This window comes from Sparus aurata, chromosome 15, assembly GCF_900880675.1.
Source record: "Sparus aurata chromosome 15, fSpaAur1.1, whole genome shotgun sequence".
Classification (NCBI taxonomy): Eukaryota; Metazoa; Chordata; class Actinopteri; order Spariformes; family Sparidae; genus Sparus; species Sparus aurata.
Genome location: NC_044201.1, coordinates 16,408,128 through 16,426,350, shown reverse-complemented (window position 1 = coordinate 16,426,350; position 18,223 = coordinate 16,408,128). Strand labels below are relative to the sequence as shown.

General features: G+C 43.0%; 3 protein-coding genes and 1 long non-coding RNA gene across 5 annotated transcripts in view; 3 read left to right on the top strand and 1 right to left on the bottom strand.

Moving 5' to 3' along the window:
- kndc1 (kinase non-catalytic C-lobe domain containing 1) overlaps positions 1-2,349 on the top strand; it is a 40,339-nt gene extending 37,990 nt beyond the window's left edge. Inside the window, exons 30-31 of one of the 2 annotated variants that reach the window (XM_030442382.1) lie at positions 23-180; positions 1,794-2,349. In XM_030442382.1, coding sequence (XP_030298242.1) covers positions 23-180; positions 1,794-2,022 — 387 coding nt within the window. In that variant the 3' untranslated portion in view covers positions 2,023-2,349. Of the gene's footprint in view, positions 1-22; positions 194-410 lie in introns of both variants that reach the window. The other variant, XM_030442383.1, reaches the window with a different exon arrangement.
- A 1,164-nt stretch (positions 2,350-3,513) lies between these two features.
- On the top strand, positions 3,514-8,495 carry vox (ventral homeobox). Its single transcript, XM_030441047.1, has 3 exons — positions 3,514-7,620; positions 7,717-7,946; positions 8,062-8,495. Exons 1-3 carry the CDS (start codon positions 7,368-7,370, stop codon positions 8,305-8,307), a joined length of 729 nt encoding a protein of 242 aa, XP_030296907.1. The 5' UTR covers positions 3,514-7,367; the 3' UTR covers positions 8,308-8,495.
- A 1,901-nt stretch (positions 8,496-10,396) lies between these two features.
- vent (ventral expressed homeobox) lies at positions 10,397-11,517 on the top strand. Its single transcript, XM_030442216.1, has 3 exons — positions 10,397-10,526; positions 10,620-10,819; positions 11,275-11,517. The coding sequence occupies exons 1-3, from the start codon at positions 10,397-10,399 to the stop codon at positions 11,515-11,517; spliced, it is 573 nt and encodes a 190-aa protein (XP_030298076.1).
- A 4,814-nt stretch (positions 11,518-16,331) lies between these two features.
- LOC115596934 (uncharacterized) lies at positions 16,332-17,114 on the bottom strand. The gene is made up of 2 exons (XR_003986978.1): positions 17,028-17,114; positions 16,332-16,928 (listed from the first exon to the last, which is right to left on the bottom strand). It is a non-coding gene; the product is annotated as an uncharacterized LOC115596934 (long non-coding RNA).
- Positions 17,115-18,223: the final 1,109 nt, after the last annotated feature.

The window sequence follows — 18,223 nt, the reverse complement described above, 5'->3', positions numbered from 1 at the left end:
AGATGAATCGCTCTCTCCTCAGGTGTTTCTGAAGAGCGACGACCTGTGTCTGATGGGGGGAGAGCACGCGAGGCGGAGGCCCACCCTGCCGTCGGTGCACATCCTGGCCATGCACGTCCAGCAGCTGGAGATCGGAGCCTTCACGCTCACTACTGGAGCCTACAAGTGGACCAAGCTCAGGTGAGGGGGAAGCCAGCTCATTTGGAGATCTCTTAAACTGCTATGGATCCTATTTCTCCAACCACCATTATTTTCACTGGCCTTTACTCCCCGTTATATAAAGAAAATTATAGAGTTTAATTCCCGACCTACTATAGTATAAATCCATTAAAGTTAGGAACATTGTGTCCTCATTTATGATGCGTTCGCATGACCTGATACCACTGCATCTACCACAGATATCACATTAAAAGAAAATCTTTAGCACTGTTTCCAATGTGATCGTTAACTGTCTTATCAGCAACTCAATATAAACTTTCTAGAGCACTGATGGTGAGCTTATCAATGTGGGGATGTCACTGTTATCATTATCGGCATCCTTACTGCAGTCCCTCTGATCCAGCTGAGACAAGGTAAGTCGTTAATTTCTATACCCGTCTATAACGGTTATAGAAATTGGCCTCCATGTGCGGACAACTAAATACTGATTCATGCATCAAATTGGTGAATTATATATAGCTTTTCTCACAAACGATCACTTAACTAGCTGTTGTGTGCTATGTTGGTATTTTCAGTTGGTATTAAATCAATAACAGTTCATCCATTATTGTTACTATGCTTAAATTTAAGCCCACCAATATCCACAGGTTTTTATTTTTTTTACAATTTCCTTTACAGCACTACTTGCTGAATTGAGCTCAAATCCACGCTTCCTTTTTAATTGGTACAAATAAGTGTTGGTTAAAGTAAAAAGCTTCTAAGTAAAACTTCTATAATGTGTGCTATGATCCAGCGCAGATCTAACATTAAGCATGAAAAAAAAAAATTCAATTGCATTTGTGATTTCTGTGTTTCCGTAGCTGAAGGTGTTTACAAGCATCGTGTTTCAAATTTCTGAACTCAAACATTCAAACATCCCATTTCTGGTGTAGGCGGGAAGTTAAAAATAGTCTCAACAACAAATTTATGTTGGAAACTGGCCAAACCCCGTCCCCTCCTCTAACATTACAACCACGATTTGTGCTCATTTAATGTTGTTAGAGGATGTGATATTGAAGAAATGTGCGCACAGCCAGTGGAATTAGCCTGCTACCTGTCCTTACAGTGACACAGTATATTAACAGTTAGTGTCATTACCTGATAATTAGCTCTCTCCACATCCCAACTATCCATCTATGACAAAGTCGGCCAACTCGCTACGTGGACTCTCTTTCCTGTGTCCTTCTCCTTCAATCCAATATGGCTGACCAGATGCTGAGGTCACAGCGAGTGGCGGTTGGATGGTAATGGCACAGCTGTTAAATTTGGGTTGTTGGTTAGGGTGCCAGTGTTGCACCAGATGGCGCCCGTGGGATGGGGTTTGATTGGAAAAGAGGTTTCGGGCCAGATGCTGAGAGGGGACTGGCTGTATCCAGATGCTGGGGTCAGGAGATCTAGCAGGGAAAAGCAGAGACACAGCTGCTCGCTGTGGACCCAGGGTTATCCCTGCTCTCTCCAAATTAGGTCACAGACGAAGCTGATGGTGCAGGCAGGAGGAAACTCAGGCGTAATATGCACCGCGATATAAATGATTTTCATGTTTTCACTTTTCCTTTTGTTCTGAATTGCTCTCATCCATGCGTCCTTGGCTCAAGGAGCATAGCGAAGGTTGTGAGTCAGGTCCACGCCTTCCAGGAGGCTGTGTGTCCCTACATCCCGGACAGGGAGCTGCAGGCCTACCTTCGGCGGCGCATCGCCCGGCTCGCCACCTCTGACATCCACCTCTTGGCCTCCGATAGCGATGCCAACTTCCAGCAGTCCAGCGAGCGACAAACGCGGAGGATCCAGGACAAGCTGAGGAGGGTGAAGGCCACTTTCAAGTGAGCCCTGCCCCAGTCACAGCTTGCAGCCCATAGCGAGACACCAGCACCAGGTCAACACCTCGTGTGTGAGCCCAGACTGAGAGTCCACGCCTCAGCCACGACCTACAGATGCCTCTGCTGTAGTGGCAGCAGAGCCTTGTGGACTGGAAAACCTTTTTTTACTGCTATTATGTTCTCATGTTGTTTTTCAATAACAATAATATCAGTGTAGAATTTCAGGCAAACTTTATTTATAACTCACAAACTTAACATTAAATAGGTTTTGCTGTTGATCACATGTAGTTTCCCTCATCAAGCTGTTTTTGATATTAATAATTAATGGACCATGTTTGTAATTTCCAATGATTCTTCCTCAGATTATACAGCATACTGACACTTTCAGCAGTATTTGTGATTTGACCCTCTAATCTACCTGTTAAGGCCTCTATTTAATCGTATGCGGAGTGAAGATGGCAGCAATACAGAATGCTTGTCCAGCATCAAGGCTAGATTACTAACATGGGGAGGTGAGCAACTGCACCAGGGGGCACAACAGCCACAGGTCCGCTGTGTAGCAATGTGGTAATATGATCATTTGTAACTTTTAGAAATATGCACCACAAGAGCACAGTTTTAGATCTGTCTATGCTTTTTAGCCATGCTAGCAGCACATGACTCTTCCTTTGAGGAACAGATGTCAATGGTTATCCCCTGACATGTCCTCTATCGCTGCTTTAAGGTTCATGTTTGTGGTTTTCAGTGAACGTCTTGACAAATATTGGCTGACTGAAGAAGTGAAAATTCCATCAACACTTGCAGCATCAAAATCAACTTTATATATATAAAAAAATATATATATATACATATATATATATATATTTATGTGTGTGTGTGTATATATATATATATATACATATATATACATAAATATATATATGTGTATATATATATATATATATATATATATATATATATATATATATATATAGATATATAGATATGTACATATATACAATCTATCATATAAATCCACATCCATATCAGCCAATGGAACAACTACAAAAGTGGGATTGGTTATGTGGTAATGTGACTTCAAGCCAGGGGGTTCCCAGGCTGTCAGAGAGGTAAGAGTGAAGACCATTTGTGACACCATATTTGGTTTATAAATTGAAGAAGAAGATGTTACTTAAGATTTTGTTAAGTTCTTTTTATAGAAAGAGTCGGAAGAGCACCGATGAAGAAAGCTGAAATGGGTCCATCTGATGATAAAGACTTTTTTACTTTCTCCATGCATCTTGGAAGTAGATGAAGTTGTGCCAGAAAACCCTACTGTTCTTTAGCAGTTACAGGTCATGCCATGAAATTTGTATCAGAAATCGATTATTTGAGTGAAAACATCTTTGTCGCCCACTATTTTGATAATTGTTTCATCGTTTTAGACATTTTCCAAACAAAAACGTCTTATATTTACTGGTTCCAGCTTCTTAAATATAACAGTTTGCAGCTTTTCTTTATTCATAGTGCTGCACTTGGTTGTTTACATGAAAAGGGAGACGATTAGTATTTGTAAAAAGGTTCAGATATTCTACTAAGGGGGTGCATATTCCTAAATTAGATTATATTTACTCATCACACCACACGGCACACTTGGGAACGTGTCATTCCAGCAGAGAAGTACTGTGCACAGAGACAGGATGGGATGGGCCCTGGCAGCTGCTTTGTCGCCTGGGCCCCCTAACAGGTTAATCCAGCCATGCCAACCATTCAAAGAGCATCTTCTTTATGTTGCTGAGACGTGTTTGACTTGTAGTAAGTGAGACCAGGTAATGCAGAATGTTTTCCATTTACCAAACTGTTTATTGATCAATTTTCCCAACCTGCAAGACGTAGTTTCTGTTTTGTTTACCCATCGGGAGCTCACCAAACGAGATTTATCCGACCAGATGGGTGGATGAATATCTAATATTAATCCAATTTTAACGGCGCAATGTGAAATGATTGCATTTATTATCATACTGTGTCTGGAAGGGGTAAAAGCCAGACAAGCTCACTGTCATGACAATACCTTCCCATCGCGCAGGAGATGATACAACATAATGGGATGTCAGTGTGCAGAATGTTATTTGGGGAATGATGTTCAGTCCTTGTCTATTTTTCTATTTTCCTGCCCGCTCTCTCTCCTCCACGGTCTGCTGCCGTGAAACACGGCGTGGAGATGGAATGTGACGTGCCATGAAGATTTGCTTAATTTAGCCAAATAAATGAGATTTCATAAGCCCTGTCTTGCCAAAACGTGTTATTGTCTGACTGTATCTCTGATGGGCTGGCTGTATGGCAGGTTACAGCCCTGATATGTGGAATGTGGTGAGAGGAGCCGAGGCTGGTCATCCTCTCCTCCTGCAGGGATTTAACGACTTCAGAGTGAAATTAGGGTGTGTTTCCTCTTAATTATCGCCAGAGGATTTGTTGTGGTGTAATGGTTGAGTCATACTTTATGCCAGCAGACAAACCCTGACCACAGGGACACTCCAACACCCAGGCCAAGGGACCCCTTGTGTTTTGATGACCTTACTTCCCCAATGTTTAGGGCCCCACAGACTCCACAGCTGTATGATATAATACTATTATTACTATAATAATGATAGTAAGAATTACAACTGAACCAATATTTCTCACTTAAAACACTTTATTCTTTCCCCTGGCCTCATTAAAATCACTCCCTTTGCCTCCAACTGGGCTGTCACTAGGGCTCAATATGGAAATGACCATAAAGAATTGTTATTACACCAACCTAGAAGATATTTCCTGTTTTCTTACACGTGCTACGTATGAACAAACTTTTTTGTGATGATATTCACAGATTTACATGACCTCAGTGTTTCTAAAAAACGTGTCTGCGGCCCTGATCAGAATACAGTCGCTCTGCTGCAGCCCTGGCTCCTCGGGGACGGATGGGGCAGAGGTGAGGAAATGGTCGCAGTGTGAAGGAGACGTCCCGGGTGCTTCTCATTGTACCAGGGCGCAGCTTCAAAGCCTCCGAGATAAAGAGACCCGAAGGGCTGGAGGGGGACTCCTGCCTCCACAGAGACAGATCACCGATAACAGACACGGCCAGGCCCACTCTCTTATCTGCTTTGTCGTATAACTAAACGATCAGTTTAGCGCCATTGTCCCCGAGCCGCTGCGTGCGGAGATCTGTCAGAGGAGGAGCAGATCCTGCAGGTCAGTCTGCCGGACAGAGACGTGATGTGATCACTGTCAGTCACTGAGCATGTGGAGCCGATCATAATGAGTCTCAATCTGATTCATCTCAGTTAAGTAATATCGATATTTAATTGATCGCAGATGTGATATTAATAGAGGTCTCAAGCGGTCGATCTGAGGACACCCCGCCCCTCTCTGTGGGCCTGTTTTGGCTCACAGGGCTCTCGCAGCTTCCTCGCAGCTTGTTTTAACATATTTGCATGTGAAGGGGCCACAATCAGCCCTAATTGTGTTGCTACTGTAATACCTTTGATCTGTAATGTTTGAAGCGCCCTGAGCCAAACGCTGGCGCCAGCACCCACCGGGGCGTCAGCGACCGACATGTCAACACCGAACCACCGGCTGCCCACTGCGGCCTCCACGGCTCCCTGTTCACCAGAGGACTCCGATGGACTGGAGGATGTGATCGACGTATGGACGTCTTGTTTTTCTCACTTTGAAATCCTGTCCACATGATTACTGAGATGTCTGTTACTGACCCAGATCATGCCTCCCTCAGAACCAGAAGCCAGATGATGAGCAATTTTTGAATCAGTGCTGTGAAAAATACTTACGAGAAAAGTACAGATGTTGTGTAAAAACATCACTTTGGTGAATGTGAAAGTCACTCTCACAAATATTACTTGAGTAAAAGTCTCAAAGTAAGTGTACTTAAGTATCAACAGTAGATTTTACCTATATTTACATGTGTATAATCAGTAGTTCAAACAACAAGCACTCATTTGGCTCTGGTGCAGCATGTAATCTGAACAATAACTAGTAACTAAAGTTATTGTTTTTTTGTTGTAGGGGGAAAAAAGTGGAGTGCAAGTGTAGAGTTGCAGAACAACTAATGTAAAATTACCTCAAAACTGTACTTTATCCACAGTACTTCAAGTTTATGTACTTAGTTACATTCCATCGCTGGTGTTAAAATATTACTTAAAGTATCTGATATTGAATGTTCGAGAGTATCACAAGTACAAATAAAAGTAAACTAAACATAGACTCTGGATCCATCAATTAACAGCCTGACTGAATAGCATATCCAAAGTGTAACTTTGGCTCCATGTTATCTACAAAGTAACTAGTAACTAAAGTGAATCAAACAAATGCAGTGAGCAAAAGTACTTTGTTTGGCTCCAGAATGTGGTGAAGCAGCAGAGAATTTGAATCTTTAAGAAAAGGACAGGTACCTCAAAGTTGTACTCAAGTACAGTACTCTTAGTTACATTCCAACCCTGCTCTTACAGATCAATAATATGTGCATTAAGCACAAGAATATTGGGCTGCTCATTAAAACTAAACTACAATGAGAAGATATATGACGTAATGTCCAGTGTGTTTCAGTGTACAAACAAATACACAATATAACAGAATTACAATTCAGGAATTATTACCCCGGTTACATTCATAGGCAGCCTTGTCAAGTCTGGGCAAATGATAAAGATTTGAGTCAGCACCATATTTCAAAAACAAATCATGTTTTATTTGCAACATCTTAATCTGAGATGCCGCTTGTGATTATAGTTGTCAAATGATTATAGTGGGCTGCAGTATGAGCTCTTTGGTAGAAAAGTCCAACAGTTACTTTAAATCACTGACGCACATGTGATAATAACCCTACACTCTGCCATCCCCGTGTGTTTTGGTTCTATTGGATTACGACACTGAGAGAGACAGTGGATCAGATCAAATCGAAGGAAATTAAGTTTAAGAATGAGAGCCTTGACTGAGACAAGACACTTTGACACCTCTCCTCGGCGCTACTGTATGCAGCCGCAGCAGCAGCAGGGACATGAAAGCCTCCACCTCTGCAGGAGCTACAGCTGTTTCTGCGGGGCCCCCGGTTTCAGTCGGGCCGGACAAATGTATGAGCTCAGAAGGGTTCTCACAGACTCGGCGGCGCCAGGTCTTCACACACTCACAGGATATGTAAAGACTTCAATAACGAGCCATTAACCCCTAATCATCGGGATCGATCAGGCGTTAACAAGGGTCTCTACATATGCAAATGCGGGCAGGGGGCCCCTATAAAAGCCGAGCCTGGACGGGGAAGTCGCCGTCGCACACACTCCCTCTGACACTTGCTGGATTTACAGGTCACTGAGCAGCGCTGCCAACATGGTGAAATACTTTTCAGTGGATTGGCTGGCCCAGAGCCATCACAACACGGCGCAGGCTCAGGAGCGCGCAGCTGGCACGGATTCCTCACCGACCTGCAGACCTCACGTTCCCTGCGTGGTGCAGCCGCGCCCGCCGACTCTTGGCAAGAGTTACCTGCAGCCCAAACCCAAAACTCCAAAGCCTGCCGAGCACACGGAGATCAGCGGACAGCAGGACTCCAGCCTGTGCTCGCCTCTGCATCCAACAAGCTGTAAGTAGCCTCAAAACTAACCTCACTTTGGAGCAGCGAATCCAGCTTTTTACGCACGAGCGTTGTGTCTTAACCAGTTATCTCTCCTCTCTCCAGTGTCAGAAACGAGCGGGTACTCCTCCGGGTACGAGAGCGAGGCGGCTTCCTCCGAGTGTCTCTCCGTGGACGAGGGGAGCGAGCTGGAGAGCGGACCACAGCGGCGGGTGCGCACAAAGTTCAGCCCGGAGCAGATCAGCAGACTGGAGAAGATCTTCAACAAGCACAAGTACCTGGACGCCGGGGAGAGAGTGAAGACGGCGCAGAAGCTCAGCCTCACAGAAACACAGGTAGGAGAAGCAGACTCTCAATGCAAACTCATCACATGTTTTGATAACATAATGGATGGATAAGTCACCGCTCTGCTTCGCTTTTATACTAACTTTACCTTTGCGTTTCTCTCAGGTGAGGACCTGGTTCCAGAACAGGAGGATGAAGCTGAAGCGGGAGGTGCAGGACTACCTCGCTCCTCAAGCCCCCCCGGTGATGTTCCAGCCTCTGACCCCGGCTCAGTACCACAGCATGGCCGGACAGCGACCCCACTTCCCGGCCAGCGGCCCGGCCTTTTACCCTCTCCCCGTCCCGCAGCTGCTTCTGCAGCAGCAGATGCCTCCTCACCACATGCTCCACCGCAGCCCGCATTTCTACTGAGCAACTGTCAACCACAGAGACTTTTCCGACTGAAACACTTAGAATCCAAAGAAGTGCAATCCAAGATTTGTTTTTTATTTGATGCGTTTTATTTTGTTTTTTTTTTTGCTATATTTTATATAAAACAAGTGTAAATAATTCACAGAAAAGTCTATTTATAATTGAATAAAGTTTATCTTCAAACTGAAGCACTGGATTCTGCGTTTTCTTGTCTTTGTCTTCGCTCTGCATACACAACATATGAGCTGTTAGATGCTGATGATGTTATCTGGACCGCAGGATTAGTCCAACATGAATAGATCATCCTGTCTTTCATCTTGAGGCGGGAGGAGGTCAGAAGACGGGGCAGATAAAGATGGGTGTCGTCCATTAAGGTTTAAGGGTCTTATCAGAGCTCATTGTATAGATCCCTCCGCTTTGATCCTCTCACAATAATCAGGCTGATAGGAGACATAAACAGATCAGAGTAGATGAAATCACTCAGGATTGGTCACGTTGAGATAGATAGCCATAAAACAGCCGCAGGAGCAGCAGCAGCAGTAGATTCCTCATGCGCGTCTCATACAGACATTGTGGTTTCTTTTGCGTAACCCGTCGCCAAAGACCGACCATATGCTGCGCTTTCATATGCGTTGTTTGTGCCCACCTCTGCACTTCAAAGGCCAGCTAACGGGGAGATCATGGTCGACAATTAGTCGTAATTAAGCCGCTCATTGATGAGTTTACACTTGCGGCAGGAGCCCTCCGGCCCGGCTCCAGAGAGTCTGGGCCTTTGTGTGGACAGCGATCCTGACCTCTGGTTTGAAGTCTGAGCCCTGCGGATAAAAAAAGAACCTGATTGTGTGATGAGATCTGGGAGATAGAGAACTTGATTCACGACTTTAGGGTAATTAAAGGTCGATATACCTGATATTTTTTCCCCCTTTTTTTGCTGCAAGTTATACAGTCGAGGATGATGTAAATCATTATTCTGCTTTCAGAGCCTTGAGAGGTGACCTGAGGTGTGAAGGTCCCCTGAGGGGCTTTCAGCAAATGTCTCATTCACATAAAGTCAAATAAAGATCAAACGGAAGTTTCTCACTTTATGGCGGCGGCCGCACCCACCTGGTCCCACCACCGTGACGCTCCAGCCAAACTCAGGCTCAAGGAAACTCAAGGAAAAAAGAGAAAAAATGGTTCAATGAATAAGTAAATGGGTCATTACATGCAACAAAAATACATGTAGGAATCAATTAATTTATAACTTTTGACTCAAAGTGATATTTCTGTTCAAATTTCTATCAGTTCCCCCTATTTATTTCCAATTACATTTAATTTTACCTTTTATTTTCATGCTATTATTTAGGTATTATCTTACACAATGCAATGCAAATACTACAGACAGAATTATGTCAAGAGATACATTTGAAAATGATTGAATACAATTGGAAAGTAAATTAAAAAAGAAAAACATTTTTGGAATAACATATTCATTTATTTATCATATTTTTTTATTATAAGGGTCAGTCCTCCACACTTCACCAGATGGCTCGACGCTCAGACAGCTTCGGTCAGTCACAGAGCTGACAGCTAAGACTGAGACTGTTTAATTGAATAAAATGCTTTTCATTTGGTGGATTGTGTTGTCTTAGAGCACCAACTTATGTATATTTGTTAAATTCTGTCATTAATGGATCGGGGGAACATTGATTGACAGCGTTTAGGGCCCAGTGAGACTCAAAGCCCACTTGAAACAGTTCTTCGCTTGGTCAACATGTGACAGTCTGGATTCAGGAGCGGAAGTGGTCCCGGATCACTTCATGCAGAGATCATTTAGTCTCCGAGCTGCCAGGTATCTGATACTCAGACTCGGTGGCGCCGGAGCGTCTCAGCCCAGCCGCGGACGTGAGAAAAACCACAGCCCGGCCTCTATTAACCTCAATTACAACGACCATCAAGTTTCTATCGTTCCGTCGAGATCCCATTGCATATGCAAATAAACACGTGTGTCCCTCATATAAAGCTGCCAAGAGTCACCGAGGGGCAGCAACACACACACACACACACACACACACACACACCTTAAGATCACTACTTGGATAATTTGAACATGGCAAACTTCTCTGTAGAGTGGCTTGCCAGAAGTTGTTACGAGGAGACGACCACTCATTCAGAACTCCATAAGGAAACTGAGGGATTTAAGACCCCGAGAAGCCAATACGCTCCAACTTCTCCTAACGGTAAGTCAATTGATACAATTTTAAGATCGACATCTCTCCCTGTAACCATCGATCTGGAACCAGTGAATTAAAGTGCTCTGTTGTTCCCTCCAGATAGCTGCGGGTACACCTCGGGCTCCGAGAGCGAGGTGGGCGATGACAGCGAGGGGGAAGGCGGCCAGCAGAGACGGCTGAGGACCAAGTTCACCTCGGAGCAGGTCGGCCGACTGGAGGGCACCTTCAGCAAGCACAAGTACCTGGGTGCTGTGCAGAGGAGGAAGATAGCTGAGAAGCTGAGCCTGTCCGAGACTCAGGTGAGTCTGAGGCTGTGTTTATGAGGAACAGTCGAGAACAATGTAGAATCAGTAGCCTATATAGTCGATAGTTTGTATTGGTTAAGAGTTATTTAACTTTGGAGTGCTATATAAACTAGCGGCTGTAAGAGTTTATAAACATCACAGATGATGTTTATGAAATGAACTGCACTGCACTTATTAACTACCTACAAAGTATTACAAAGTATTACGTTACAATAAAAATAAAAACTTGATAAAAGTTTTTAAAGCATGTCGTTGTCTATTAACAATGAAATAACTATTACCTACAGTTAGATGAACTGTAAATGTACCATTTATTTATGCTGTTTACTTTTAGGTCTTACCAGAAGTAACTTTAAAGTGTAGTTTGGATTCCTCTCATTTTAGAATAGTCATCATAGTTCATGACTGCATGTAGCTCTTTGGTTAAAGTGTGCCCTGTTGTTTCCCAGGTGAAAACGTGGTTCCAGAACCGGAGGATGAAGCTGAAGCGGGAGGTCCAGGATCAGCGCACAGACTTCCTGTCGGTCCCGGCCTCCCTGCTGCCTCCTCTGCTCTTTCAGCACCCCGTCCTGAGCGGACAGCTCCCCGCAGCCCGCAGCGGCTTCTACCCGCCGCTGCAGCCGCTGCACAGAGCCGCCCTGCCAGCTGCCGCTCTGCACCACCCGGTCCTCATGGCTCCACTCTACTACTGAGCTCCGTCTGTCTTCTGACAGATGTTTGTCTAGAATCTAGATATATTTTACAGTGCTCTCTTTTAAAGAGAGGTTTTTAAATTTATATTAACGTCTGAAGCACTAAAGTATATATTGATGTGAATGTAAATGTATTTGCTGCAAATATTCTGTGTTTTCTTGTCACAAATAAAACAGTATTAAACCCATGAAAATGCCTTTTCACCTATTTCTTTATCTTAATCGAACTGCCTGGAATATCAGTGCTATTTTATTAAAGGAGCACTATGTAAGTTTTGGGGAAGACATTTTAATCAGAAGAGAAAGCCTAAACAAACTAAAAGAAACAAACTATCTTTGTTTTCATGACAATAACCTGAATAAGCAAACTGAGCTTAAAGGACATCACAGTTTCATAGTGTTTTACTTTGTTTAAATATGGCGGACCCTGCCACATTTCTAGCGTCAAACAGTATCCTGGGGACCTTATTTTCCTCTGCAAACTGCTTGTTTATCCAGTCTTGGAAAAAATACATATTTCTGAGTTGATATTATTACCAATTACCTCACTAATCAGAATCGGAATCAGAATTGCTTTTATTATTACCAATTTCACACACACACACACAAGGAATGTGGTGTGGTATGTAGGTGCAAAACAACAAACAATACAAAAAATACTTAAAAGACATAATACACCTGTAAATACATAGTTTATAAAGCATACACATATATACAGTACATATATTCTTTATATGTAATGTAAATATAAATATAAATAGAGTGTGACTGATTTTAAAGTAGATAAAGACTGTCCAAATGGGTCAAGTAGTGTATAAAGTTTGACCTAGATTGTACAGGCCGCAGTACTGTTATTGCAAAGTGCAAAACAAGAGCCTATTGTAATTTTGTAAATATTAAAATGATGAGTTTTAATTTCTTCTCAAAAACTACAGACTGCCCCTTTAAACATCAGTTAGTTGTTATTTCACTGCTCACAAACAATGAAATGCCTTATATCCCTTTTAAGAAAATATGGTGTTTATAATACTTAGTATTATTAGATCAGATTATTATTATTTTCTGAGTTGGTATTGTGACCTCATTAATATTGCAAATACCAAAATTCGGATTTTGAATTTCCACATAATGCCCCTTTAAGTTTTCACCCACTTGAGTATTATTTCTGCAGGTTGCATATTTAATCACTCGTAACATCTATTTTGCGCTATTATAGTGACATAGTTTTTCCATGTATATTTTAAAGGTGAATCTTGAATTAATGAGTTGTGTATTTTCTAACAGACGATTAGATTCTATCCTTGTGAAAACACACGAGTGAGACGTGATCAGGACGTCCAGGGACTCGCCATCTGCTGCATCTCTGACAACAAAAGCAACAAATGGTTCAGTGTGTCTTCACCGCACTGTGATCACGCTGTGATGGATTCCCACTCTTGATCTCCCTCTTGGTGGAAAGACTTCATAGACGTCATGTGATCTAGACGCGCATCCAAGACCATGTTCAGGACCAGGACCCGGACCAGGACCAGGAGCTGCTGCTGTCTCCCTCTCCGGCAGATATTTTCCATCTGGCTTCTGGTGTCGTGGCTCCAAGCTGTGATCGCACTCCGCTCTGTTGTAGACCTGGCATCTTCAAACGGGACATCAAAGCGGAGGTAACAGCCAGATCATTGAGATCCATTGAGCTCCATTGTCTCCACATTGAACCGTTCGCACTTACTCGAGAGACGCGGAGGAGCGGCGCCCTCCAGTCTGCCAGGGGAGGTGTGTATTGCCTCACGCTGAAGTCATTAGGTGGCACCACCTAAACAGGTATCTGATTGAGTCAGCGCACTGTCATGAAGCTCCTGATGCCCTGTCCAATTATGATTTAGAAAATCTACAAATCATAACCCCTGACATGTGCAGATCTGAGCTCCTTTGGCAGGTTTCAGCTGATTCTGAGGTGGTGTGAGGTGATCCAGCAGCCTCTACACCCTGCAAGTACATCTTAAAGGAAAATAAATACTGACACCTCCCAGCAGGAGGCACAGTTATCAAAGGAGACATTAGAATCCCATGCATCACTAACTCCTATAATGAGAAGAACATTATTCATTTAAAAGCTTACTGGCCATACATCCATTTAGCTTCTGCACGGCGCCGCAGACAGTGCAGGGGCCTTGGTCTGCAGCGTCGACTGTAACTGGGGCTGTTCCCACTGCTGATGGCAACACAAGCATCAATAAATGATCCATTGTGAGAGGGCACAGAGTGGCCGGCCTGAATGACAATGAGCATTTCAATGATCCTTTTTCAGGCAGGTGAGTGGCGAGGTGAAGAGGTGCTAACGGTCTGACTGAAGCCTGATGGCAGCAGACGGGCTGGAGCCGAGGGCGGTGATGGGGAGAGGGCCAAAGGTTGTTTACAAGTTCAGTGAGAGAGAGCCGCTAATGAGATCTCCAACATCAACTGGTGATTGTAGTGATGGAATTAAGCTGGCGGTGTTTGGCTTCCAGGGGGATGATTTCAGCTGCTCTATATGTAGAGTTAGCATTTGGCTTTTGCCTGAAGAGGCACTGTGAAGGTTTGGAGAGGAAATTCAAAGGCAGGGTTTTTCTGTTTACAATATTAATGAGCTGACAACGCAAACTCAGAAATATTTGTCTTTTCTATAACTGAGTAAACAAGCTGTTCTCAGAGGAAAATAAGGTCCCCGGGGCACTGTGTGAAGCTAGAAAAGTGGCAGAGTCCGAGACATATAAACAAAGTAAAACAGTTTCAAACTATGTTGTCCTTTAAAGTCAGTTTGTTTGTTCAGTTTATGGAGTCATGAAAGTAAGATCCTCCTCTTCTGATGAAAATGTCTTCCCCGAAACTGTGTAGTGCACCTTTAAAATCACCAAAAGAAAGGTGTGGTCGATGATCAGAATCAGGATTGCAAATAAATCTAAATATCAATGTGCAGTAAATAATGAAAAACTACTACTGGATGTAAACACAGGTGTGATCTGCAGGTGTGCTAAAGGCTTAAACTTTGTGAGGTTAAAGTCGACAGACAAATACTTCTGTTTCAGCCGTCTGCCTCACAGTATGGTGTTTTTACTGTCTGTGGTGAACAAGAACAAAGTCAGTAAGATTGTGGGTAAACAACAACACAGTATGTCAATGCTTTGTGTGGACTGAAAGGATGATACATGAGGATGACATTGGGCGAGCAGCGGGGTACGACGTGGACAGGCTGGCAGGTCGTCACATGGCCGACACAGAGAGACAAACAACCACTCACCCTCACCTATCGTTGGAGTAAGCCGGAGTAAGTGGAGGCCTCAGTGCTGACTGCTGCACTAAAGTTATATTCTGAAGTATAATTTTGAGGTACCTGTGCTGAATATTTCTATTTTATGTTACTTTATACTCCATTACACAGAAAATTAGAGGCAAATAATGTTCATTTTACTCAACTGCATTTGTTTGACAGACATACAGCTCCAAGTTACTTTGCAGGTTGAACTTTTATATTAAAAAATATTTAATGATTTCTTTTTTTTTTTTTTTGTATTTATTAGCCTTTATTTAACATGGTAATTCCCACTGAGGTCACAGATCTGTTTAACAAGAAAGACCTGGTCAATAATGGCAGCATCACAGAGTTACAGCAGTAAACAGAGAAACACACTAAGACAGACAGACTTTGTGATTTCACCATCATTTTAAAACTGATAGGTAGTGCAACATTTTGTTGTTATTTTATTCTATTTTAAAAGAAGTATAAATTCAGCCTGTAGATTATAAAAGCTTTATTTCCTGATTCAGTATGGAGTCTGGGAACAACAAAAATCGCAAAATATCAAGACAGACTACGATTTCCATATATTTTTTTTTAAGTTTAAAAGAGAGGATAAGTAAATAGGAAGTTTGACAAACTGTTTATAATACAACCAACCTTTTTGTCTCGTTGCCCTAGAAAGCAACACCAGCAAAGAGATGTTTAACCTGTAAACTTTACTCATTTCCATCTGAATAACTGTTCAACGACCAAATAAGGTCAACAGCTCCAATATTTCACAAAAAAATCTCTGACTTGTGTTGCAGCAATTATTTTTTCTTCAATTTTCCTCTCCTTTAAACCATCTCACCCCCACAGAGTTATTTCGTGACTGTTCGGAGGGGCCCGACCCCTCGGTTGGGAACCCCGGACTAAACAATCTAACTGTTTAGAAAGGTGGAACTCGCTCCACCTGGAGCAGCTACAACAGTATAACGCTACTTACATACTTATGCATCATAAATCTTATTATGTTTTAATATATTAATCAGTCAAACGAGTCATTTTTTAAATTCAGAAGGAAACTTTTAATTTTGATTTATTTGGTGCTTCTGCACTTTTACTGAGGTGGGATACAGAACTTGTGAGGACTTCTTCCACCATCGCCCTGTTCATTTAATCTTTTCATTAAAGAGTGAAAATAGATAATCATATATTGACAGTCTTGCTTTCGGCTTCAAAAACATATTTACACCAATTTAATAGACTGTAAGTTATTTGGTGGTCACACACAGGGCAGTTTTGGCAGCCTTTAATAACAACACTTTGAGCAGGAAACAAAACGGTGATTAAATTGCTAAATTGGATTAAAATGTCTTGTTTTTAGGACATTAAAGCAGCAATACTGAGGCAATTTCTTGGGCACCTTTTGCCCATCAGAGTAGCCCAAAAAAATTGCCTAGTGTATCACCACCCTAAGTCGTTTAACTGCAGTGTCTGATTCACACTCCTCAACTCAAAGGCCCCATTTTCTAACAGAATACATGAATGTCAAGTCCAGTAATTAAAGTCAAGATGCCTTTATTCAAAAACAAAACAGCAGACAAATGATCCAGAAGCAAACAGATGTTTTAAAATGAACAATGACGTAGCATAAAACGTTAACATCCCCTCACTTCAAACACACAACAACGTCGTTACGGATGAGTATGATGAAATCTGAGTTCTGGTATTACATGAAAACGAATCACAGAGACACAAAAATCACCTGCGGTCAGAGTGTGGTGGATTTTGCGCCCTTCTATCCTCCATACAGCAGGTCCACAGCCGGCCGGAGCCCAGTGTGTGTGCTTTGAGGTCAGCTGTCATCCGGAGAGGATGATGAAACGGCTGTCCGCCTGGTGGAATACCTCTGCAGCCCCATTTTCCCATGCCCTATGCCTCTTTAAAGTTACATCTGAAAAAGGTATATGCATAGGAAAAAGGAACAGCGAGTGCAAAGAGCGCCGTGGGCCCCGTCTCTCTGCCCGCCGGAGCCTGGAGGGCAGGGAGGAGAGAAGCTCGTCAGTTACGTGCGGACATGCAGAACAGATGTAATAACTCACAAGATTCCTTCACTCTCGACTTGACGTGTGGAGGCAGCAGGCCGTGGCTGTCGGATCTAAAAATGAAATGAAATGCATATTCTGAGAAAAGGTGTACTTTTCGATTCCAACGATTCAGTTTCTACAAATGAGTAAAAAGGGTGAAGAGGACTTACCCTGCAAATCTCCAGATGAGTGTCTCCTGGGTAGGCAACCTCCTCCTGGACATTTATCCCCCCACAGGGACCTTGAAGATGTTTAGGAAAAGACAAAGTAGCTGTTGTCTGTGCTCACTCAGCACTCCCTCTTGGTGTCAAGCCATGGCGACACACCTGTGCGAGCCACAGATGGAGCCTGGAGGAAAACAAAACCGTTCACAACAGCGATACGCATAGCTCGGATGCCTACGCAAAGTTCATTGTCTGTGGTCAGCAGTGAAACTTGTTGCGGTGATTATCTGCTGTCTGGCACGCGCTGTGGGGGAAACGTTCAGGACGACTTGTTCCTGCCGCTGGAGAAGTTTCTTATCTGTTCAGGGTTTATTCTCTCCCTTCCTCTCTCCCACGAGAGGGCCCCCCATGCTTTTTAGCACTCAAGGTCTCCAGACAAGGACTCTCAGGGTGTGCTGAAGTGAAACACACACACACACACACACACACACACACACACACACAGAGGCTGTGTGTGTATAGTGTTATGGCAGGGAGTGTTGTGGCATGTCAAGGCCAGTGCAACCAGCCGAAGATGAAACTGTGCTCGTTCCACTGAACCTCTGAGTTTGCACCATTAAGAGCAGCAGTCATACATCACAGGGTTTAGTAAAGGCAGATCTATCTTAGACGATCACGGTGGACCAGCCGAGGTCACCTCACAGCACACCGTAACGCGGCACACATCTGTGGGTGGCTAAAGATGCTGGTGATGAGCAGGAGACTGTTACTTCATCACCAGACATGAATATCACATATCAATTTCACACAAGTATGAGCTACCCCAACGTCATTCAAGCAGGAGGCTGATGTGCTTTATAACGACAGGAATAATCTCTGCTGTAATCTTAAAAAGCTTATACTCAAATTAAAAAAGAAACGGTTTGAAATATATCAAAGCCAGGAAGATAAATATGCAGTGATGGACTGTAAATAAGTGTATTTAGTCATGTACTGTATGTACGTACAATTATGAGGTACTTGTTCTTCACAAATAATGCACTTTTACTCCACTACATTTTTCTTTAGTTACATTTAACTTAAGTTAAATGCATGCAGCATTTGAGCCAAAGTAAATTAATACATTTTATTGTTAGCTGGAATAAAAAACAGTGAAATGTACAAGATTATATGTTAAAACATTACTTTTGTAAGAGTGAAAG

Coding starts and splice junctions, on each gene's coding strand:
- vox (XM_030441047.1), top strand. CDS start 7,368: ATGGTGAAATACTTTTCAGTGGATTGGCTGGCCCAGAGCCATCACAAC. Junction 7,621..7,716: donor GCCTCTGCATCCAACAAGCT/GTAAGTAGCCTC, acceptor TCCTCTCTCCAG/TGTCAGAAACGAGCGGGTAC. Junction 7,947..8,061: donor TCAGCCTCACAGAAACACAG/GTAGGAGAAGCA, acceptor CGTTTCTCTCAG/GTGAGGACCTGGTTCCAGAA.
- vent (XM_030442216.1), top strand. CDS start 10,397: ATGGCAAACTTCTCTGTAGAGTGGCTTGCCAGAAGTTGTTACGAGGAG. Junction 10,527..10,619: donor CGCTCCAACTTCTCCTAACG/GTAAGTCAATTG, acceptor TGTTCCCTCCAG/ATAGCTGCGGGTACACCTCG. Junction 10,820..11,274: donor TGAGCCTGTCCGAGACTCAG/GTGAGTCTGAGG, acceptor GTTGTTTCCCAG/GTGAAAACGTGGTTCCAGAA.